Source organism: Musca domestica, unplaced genomic scaffold, assembly GCF_030504385.1.
Source record: "Musca domestica strain aabys unplaced genomic scaffold, Musca_domestica.polishedcontigs.V.1.1 12, whole genome shotgun sequence".
Classification (NCBI taxonomy): Eukaryota; Metazoa; Arthropoda; class Insecta; order Diptera; family Muscidae; genus Musca; species Musca domestica.
Window position 1 is genome coordinate 7,734,957 of NW_026712155.1, and position 8,191 is coordinate 7,743,147.

General features: G+C 36.4%; 3 protein-coding genes across 3 annotated transcripts; 1 reads left to right on the top strand and 2 right to left on the bottom strand.

Moving 5' to 3' along the window:
• Window positions 1–534: 534 nt before the first annotated feature.
• Window positions 535–4,648, bottom strand: LOC101895239 (transcription termination factor 2). Its single transcript, XM_005178101.4, has 4 exons — window positions 3,100–4,648; window positions 2,495–2,807; window positions 1,576–2,429; window positions 535–1,510 (listed from the first exon to the last, which is right to left on the bottom strand). The coding sequence occupies exons 1-4, from the start codon at window positions 4,516–4,518 to the stop codon at window positions 743–745; spliced, it is 3,354 nt and encodes a 1,117-aa protein (XP_005178158.1). The 5' UTR covers window positions 4,519–4,648; the 3' UTR covers window positions 535–742.
• Window positions 4,649–5,529: 881 nt separating this feature from the next.
• On the top strand, window positions 5,530–6,652 carry LOC101895065 (prefoldin subunit 3). The gene is made up of 3 exons (XM_005178100.4): window positions 5,530–5,727; window positions 5,893–6,290; window positions 6,352–6,652. The coding sequence occupies exons 1-3, from the start codon at window positions 5,641–5,643 to the stop codon at window positions 6,461–6,463; spliced, it is 597 nt and encodes a 198-aa protein (XP_005178157.1). The 5' UTR covers window positions 5,530–5,640; the 3' UTR covers window positions 6,464–6,652.
• Window positions 6,653–7,226: 574 nt separating this feature from the next.
• On the bottom strand, window positions 7,227–8,154 carry LOC101894903 (large ribosomal subunit protein mL40). Its single transcript, XM_005178099.4, has 3 exons — window positions 7,995–8,154; window positions 7,699–7,938; window positions 7,227–7,635 (listed from the first exon to the last, which is right to left on the bottom strand). The coding sequence occupies exons 1-3, from the start codon at window positions 8,018–8,020 to the stop codon at window positions 7,320–7,322; spliced, it is 582 nt and encodes a 193-aa protein (XP_005178156.1). The 5' UTR covers window positions 8,021–8,154; the 3' UTR covers window positions 7,227–7,319.
• Between the last annotated feature and the right edge of the window lie 37 nt (window positions 8,155–8,191).

An 8,191-nucleotide genomic window follows, 5' to 3' on the forward strand; every position in this document is an offset into this window, starting at 1 on the left:
TCATAACTTTAAGACTGGACGACAGATACTATTTTACTTATTTTTGTTTTACAAAGTTACTTAGTTAGTTAGGTGTGGCCAAGTAGTACAGGTTACTTCCGAGAAAATAACCAATGGTGTTTTTGTTATGGCCAACTTACTTCAGTCTGTATTGAGACTTATAAATAGTTTTCTTCAAGGTTAAAAAACTGCTATTATCAGATTGAAGCCTGTTGCAAATGGCATATTTCTGAAATAAAATAATATACTGAATTATCTAAGCAAATATTTTAAGATATTTCAAACGCAGTAAACACAATGTCTCAAGTCCACAGGTAACAAGAGTTTCTTGAAAGGTGTGAAAATAATTTCTTATTAACTAACTTATTTAATTTTCTGATTTGTAATGTAGACAGTATCTTTACAACCAATTTTGGTTTGCTATGGGTAATTCCTCCTGTTATGAAACCCTAAATTCTCTTCAACTTCCTGTGGAATATTCTCGCCACTAGTTAGATTATCTGGAAAACATTTATGTATAAAAATAAATATTTATTGGTTTATTTAAATACATTTAATAAAAAAAAACAAAATAATCCGGAACAATTTCGTTTCTTTTTACCAAAGAGATAATACAGTATAAAAACATTCAACTCACACGATTCGAGAAGTAATACACTTATGCGTGGAATGCAAAAAGGAAAAAAACGAGATTTCAATACAAAAAAATACTTAACACAAAGACACACACGATGAATCCTAATTAAATGCCAAAAAGACCCTTAAGATCATCCATAGTAAGTTTGCTTCCCTCAGTGGCGCCTGCACCGGTCAACACACCATTGGCCAATGCCATTTTGTGATCCTGCAACGCCTTAATACGCTCCTCCACAGTATCTTTGCACATGAACTTATAGATAATAACATCTTTCTTTTGGCCAACACGATATACACGATCTTGGGCCTGAGCCTCCAACTGAGGATTCCAATGTAAATCGATGAGCAACAAATGATTTGCTCCAACTAAATTTAAACCCACTCCACCGGCCGTCAATGACAATAATAGAATACGTTTGCTACTCTTGGCATTATTAAATTCCGAAACAATTTCCTGGCGATTTTTCACCGCAATCGAACCATTCAGTGAAAGGGTTGCAACATTTTCCCTTTCAATGTGTGTCTTCAGTATATTCAAAACGCTTGTCCATTGTGACACCACAATGGCCTTATCACCAGCTGCCAATACACGTTCCTTTAATACTTCCATAACCTTGACCATTTTCGATGATGGCCTATCCATATTGAATACGGGATTGTTTCGTTGCAACACCCGGGCAGAGGCTTTGGCCATAACTTGTTCTTCAGGTCTCAGTGATGTATCAGGTTCATTCATACTATTGCTCATCATCATTGTGGCGCTGTCATTTTTATCCGTAATGGCTAACTTATTTAGCTGTTCCAATAAATCTATTTCAGGATGTGAAGCATCACTGTCGGTGGTTATGTGATGAGCATCATCATCTTCCAACATCTGTAAGTACACAAAGCAACTAATTTAGATTAAAATGATTACAAGAAGTGGTCTATATTACCCACCGAATCAATTAAACCAGGGTGACAACAGATTTGCCTTAACCTCAGTAGTAGCACCAAAATTTCATGAGATTTAATTTCCTTGGTACCCTGATGAAGTTTTGTGAATTTCTTGTGCATTTTATAGTAAGCATCATTGGGATCCTTCGATTGCATAAACGTGGGCTTAGAACTCTGATCGCGATAGTGTAAATCGGTATTTCTTTCCGCCCTTTGAAACAGGAACTGGGCAAATAGTGTCCGCGAGAAAATCATAATCTTCTGGTAAACATTCATTTCATCTTTATCCAATTCCACTTCAATCAATTCAATTTCCTTTTTAGGCAGACATTGCAGTTCACCACGATCTTGAAGCTGGGCTTTGGTACGTCTCAACATCAGGGATTTCATGATGGTGTTCAGACGTTGTTGTCCACCAGCACTTTTGTCAATCCATTTCTTCCAATGGGCAAAATCATCGAATGGCGAACAACGTAGAAATTTCAATAAGGCATATACATCCATTTCTTTGTTTTGAATGGGTGTACCGGTCAAAGCCCATCTATTTTTACCTTTTAGCTCACATACTGCCATCGAAGATTGGGCTTTGTGATTACGAACAACGTGAGCCTCATCCAGTATTATACGTTTCCATTTAATACCATACAAAGCTCCAGAGGTTTTATGTTCACGTGCCACGATATTATAGGTTGTAACTACAATATCATATGTACGCAGATGTTTGGGTTTTGAATCACGATTATTACCATGATGTACGCAAACGGTTAAGCGATGTCTTGATACTTTAGTTTGAGCCTCATCTTCCCATTGGCGCATTAAACTGGCAGGACATACGACTAAAGTACCGCCAGGATAGTCTTAAAGAAAACAATGAAATTACAAAAGGTTATGTATGTTGGATTGCGCAAAGCAATCTACTTACAATCCCTTCTTCCTTTCGACGACCAACCCGTCTTCGGCTCGCCGTCATCTTCCGATTCACTTTCTTCCTCTTTATCCTCATCTTCCTCCTCCTCTTCCCGGTTTTTACTAGCCAGTACCAATGAAATCATAGTTAACGTTTTACCCAAACCCATATCATCGGCCAATATACCGCCTCGAGGTTTTTGTTTCTCACGCCAGAACATCCAAGCCAAAGCATGCTTCTGATGATCCATTAGAGTGACTTTAAGACCCTTGGGATCATCAGCCAAGACATTTTCCGCTGGACAGCTTTCCAACGAACCATGGAGATCCTAAAAGTGATATAACAGGGATCTCAGTATTTACAACAAAATGGTATTCAAAAATGCATATCTTTAAAAAATATATATACTTCAGTCAGAAGGTGTGTGTGAAAGGATTTTAATCAATAAATGCCAAATTTCATTGGTCTCCGATGGCAACTAAACATATTAACTCATGTTCTAGTTTCGTCTTAGGCTACCAAAGAAACTCAAACATTGTATTCAGATATCCGTTCTAAGTTTTCATCATTAGTAAAAGTATCAATTCTTGATTCAATTCAATTGTATTCCTTTTAATTACCTTAAGACGTTCCATTGTCAGAACTTTTTGATTATTAAATGTGGCCATGCCCTGTTTGCCGGTATGAGTTGGCTGTATTTGATTTACAGCTGCCGAAAGATCATCCCAATTTGGTGCTGCATTGTTATTGAAGAAAGCCTTGCGTTGCTTTTGAATATCTTGCAATTTCTGTGATGGCGAATCCTTATCATCAGGTGGATATACAGGTCCGCTTGCCCCGGGAGCATCTTCAATATACAAAGAGGCAATATATTTTGATTTAATGCTCACATCATTACGCAACCGTTCTATTCGCAGCGATAACTGCCTGCCACCATCGGGCAATGATTTCGATATTTTTTCCAAAAGTTTTTCCGCATTAATTAGTTCCGATTTCATTTCCTCGAATTTTCTAATTTCTTTGTCGTAGTATTCCTGAGAGACGTGCCTCAAGTTGCCCTTATTCATAGGTGTTTTCATGGCAGGAGCTACATTGTTAAGGGCAGACAAAATTTTTGGTTGGACCAAATTTTTTTGTGTTGTATTAATGTGCGTTTTATTTTCCTTATCTTCTTCGCTGCCAGCATCATCTGAGGACAATTCAATGGGCTTCTCGACCTTTTCAATGATCTGTATATCGCTGTCGGCTGAAGAATCGATTTCTGGTTCTACTTCCCTTGGTTGATATAAAGTCGACGACAGTTTATCTTGAATTTCCTTGGCAAAGTGTATACTATAACGTGGTGGTTGAGGAGAATTGACATTACCCCCCAATGTGTTACCAACAACTTTCGGCGATAGTGTGCTTGAATTTTTCCCACTGGAGGATTCTTCTATTTCTGAATTGCTCGCCATTTCTGATCTGCTGGCATTACCATCAGTTTGGTTCATTGTGGAACTATGTATATCAGACTTTTCTTCCGCTGACTTTTCAATGAAGGAGTTTGTCTTTTCATTATCCTCCTCTTCATCTTCTGTTTCAATGCCAGATCCACCATCGCCTCCTTCATCGTCATTGTAGACCTCTGATATATTACTTAAGTTGGACTTTTTCTTTGCACTTTCATCATCGGAATATTCGATTTCACTGCTGTCGTCTGTCAAATCGGCGGGTCTAATTCCGGTAATGCTCATTCGGGTTCTGGGAGAAAATGCACGTTCCTCCAGCTCTTCTTCCTCCTCTTCAAGTTCAGAATCGGATTCGATTACAGCTTTTCTTTTTTTCTTTTTACCTTTATTTCTGTTTGCCACAATCATGCTTTCATTACCATCTGACGAGACATCAGAATCTTCGACAGTTAATTCTCTGCTGGGCGGTTGATTTCTGCTATCATCTACTTCACTGTCGTCATCTCCACTTTCAGCAGCATCGCTGGTCGCAATCTCTTCTTCATTGCTTGATTCTTCATCGCTAGTTATAATCTCATCCGAATCCGACATTTTGTAGCGTCTTAAAATTTTATACTTCCAAACTTAACTCTAAAGGTTGATGAAATTCTTTTGTTCCTTTGAAAAATGCTTCCACTCTATTTTTTAAATGCCGCCAGTCCAAATGTCAACAAATGACTGTTTGACAGGAGTTTGTATTTTTCTAAACCATCGACGTATGACGTACGACAACGTTTGCAATAACGTAGCGGCGCTAGGGACAAGTTTACATAGGTGCGAGTGTCTTAAGGGCTAAGTACATAAGAAGCTTGAAGTCATGGCTAGGCATATTAATGTCAAATTATAATGGAAAACGACGGCTGGATTTTAGTGCGGCTCTGTAATCCCTTTGTGAAATGTCACAAAATATGCCTAGCCACGACTTCAAGCTTCTTATGTACTTAGCCCTTTACCGTTCTTTTTACAAAAAAATATTTTCTTGAAACCTTTTTTTAATATCGTTTGTGCCCAAACGCAGGCGTAATTGTATTGGTTTTTTTTTTTCAAACATTTCAGGTAACGGCATTATTAGAGATTTCCTTGAAAATAATAACAATAACATAAAAAAAATAAAAACAAGTATGCAATTTTTTTATTACGATAACATATTTTTTATATAAAAAATGATGATATAATATATAAAAAAAATATTGCAAAATTATTAGATTCTTGAACAGAGGAATGCTCATAAAAAATAGTTTAGCAAGTACAACACAGCGAAAAATTCAAAATATATAGACAATGGGACCAGTAAACTTAAAAAAAATATTAATAATAACGAAGAAACACTGTCAATTTTTCTGAATTAAGTTCGCTTTGATATCATATAATCATCATGTCCACCCTCGTAATCTTCCTTCATTGTCCTTTGAATTGGGCAGTAATATCCCCCGTCATAGTGTCAATGGCTCATTCACTTTTGAACTTTTGTGAGGAAAATAATGTATGTTCCAATGTCTATACTCCCCTTAAAACAGAACTTCGCAGCCCGATCAAAAACGCCGTCATAAAATTACCGACGTTTGAAACAAAATAATACTCGGCTCAGTGTTCTAATAAATAGTCGCTCTCAAAAAAAGTCAACTGCTGTGAATATTTTTGATAAATTTCCAATTAAAAACTTAAGAATACACAATGACTGGAATCATGGACACTGTAGAAATGCCAAAATTACCCGAAAATCAAAAATCCTTCGCTGGAATACCCGAAGCAATATTTTTAGTGAGTAAATCTAGTACGGATGGTCATATTTACGGCCACCATAACCTACAAACCCTGGCAGAAACAGGGTGCTCTGACTCACACAGAGCAAAAGGCTGGATATAATTGAAATCCTGTTCCAATTAATGGTACTGATTCTTTTTCTTTGCCAATTGATTTTTTTAGGAAGAAATCGATAGTTTTATGAGCCAACCGGAAAATGAAGAAAATTGCGAAAAAGTATTGCAACGTCTCGATGAGCAGCACAGTAAATACAGATTTATGGCATATAATTTGGAGGCACGCAGACGTAAACTGAAATCTCAAATACCCGATCTCCAAAGATCATTGGAAATGATTGATGTGTTGCGCAAGGAAACGGAAGAACGTGAAACCCAGTTCTTATTGAGCGATCAGGTGTTCATCAAAACCATTGTGCCACCAACTAAAACGGTGTGTCTGTGGTTGGGAGCCAGTGTTATGTTGGAATATCCTCTAGATGAGGCTGAAGTATTGTTGAAACAAAACATGACCTCCGCCATATCGAACTTGAAGACTGTTGAACATGATCAAGATTTCTTAAGGTAGGTCCATAAACAATTTAAATTGAGTATGATTTCAATTTTATCTATGTACCCATTCCAGAGATCAAATTACCACCACCGAAGTGAATATGGCTCGTGTTTATAATTGGGGTGTCAAAAAACGTCAGGCTGCTGTTAAAGCTGCTGGTGGTGCATCAACTTCATCGTCGTAATAAACATTTCACGGAAGCAAATGTGTGATTTCACCTTACTCTTAACTTCTTTTTCATATTGTATGCTTGGAATACTGTATAACCCAAATAGATCCTCAACGTTGATCATTAGCTACAACACAAAACTAACAATACGGATTACAACCAAAACATTTAAAAATTACATTTTTATTCACTGAACAAATCGTATTTAACTTGTTTGTTTTGCATTCTCTTTATTTATTTGTATTCAAACAAAGACTCAATTATAAATTGAAATTAATAACACAAAACAATGAAGAGTACATCTGTATTTAGGCTTCTTCTAAAATTACACACTTACATACTTAAAATACAGTTTGTGCATTTACAAGAGTTTGGCATTAATAGCCAAATAACATTAAAATGAGAAAATAAAACGAAATGCTTATTTAAATTCAATAATAAGAAAGAAGTCGTCTTTAATTTCTGTGTTATGTCTAATCTTAACAAACAGTGAAACGACCACATAGGGTGTGTCCCTCCTAATTTTTAAATTCAAATTTCTGATCAGTAAGCTCGTCTCAATAAGGAAATTTTAAAAGCATAAACATAACGATCATATGTTAACAAAAAGACAAAACTCAAGACTTGTCCATTACAGCAACAAAAAATTAAAATAGAAGTCTGTATAATTTATAAAGTAAGGCGATTATTTATTTAGGCGAAACATATGGAACTAACGGTCAAATAGTATGATTAAAAGAGGTAATATCACCAGTAAGGATTAGCTAAAGCGTCTTAATCATAATTAAATATCCCGAGTTTATTTTTCAATATTTATTGGCAAATATACAAACAAAAACATTTTGCCTAAATTACATTATCCTAGAAGATATTAAATATCCCATTTTTTGGATTCTAGTATATATTCACCATCGGGCGAGACATAATTGGGAATGGGTGGTGTTGCCACTGGACCCTTAATTTTAACCGGCAACAAGGACATGTCGGGTTGTATAGCCTCCTGATACAGCTCTTCCGATTCCAGTCGCAACTCTTCCAAAGCTTTACGCTGTGATTGCATTAGCCGATCCATTATCTGATATTCTTGCATTTTCTGTTCATGTTTATAACGTGACCATTGCTTGTTGAGTTGGATCCTTCTTTCCACTTCGGCTTCGCTCAGAGGTGGCAAAGTGCGTGTACGTTGTCTAAATTAAATAGAATATACTTCAAATAAAGAAATAATTCATGTTTTGGTGATTGAAACTTACTTTTGTTCATCTATCAACGTCAGAGGGACCTCCAGTTCCTCGATGGGTTTCAATTGGCGGGCATTCTTCTCCAAACGTCTAATTTGTTTTTCCAATTTCTTTTTACGTCTGTCCTCACGTTGCTTGATGATTTGTGGATCCAACTTCTTCTTTTTCTTCAGTGGTTCAGCACACAGAACCGGTGATGTATGGAGCCATGCCGAAGGCTGTGCCAAATATTTTGACGATTGTAGAGTTAATCTGAATAAATGACTGTTTTAAATTTTGCACAATGTTGAGTCTTGGATTATTCTTACCTTGAGAATGCTTTCAATAAGGACATTTTGGGAATATTGTATAATTTTTTTAATATTTTTGAGTAAAACTCATTAAATCTTCCCTTTGAGGGAGTCTTGTCAAAATTGACAATGGTTTCATAACAAATTATTCACTGCAACTTGCGCACAATTGTGGCGGCAAGTGTCGGCGATTAATCGTTTTACGCTTCGGCTCA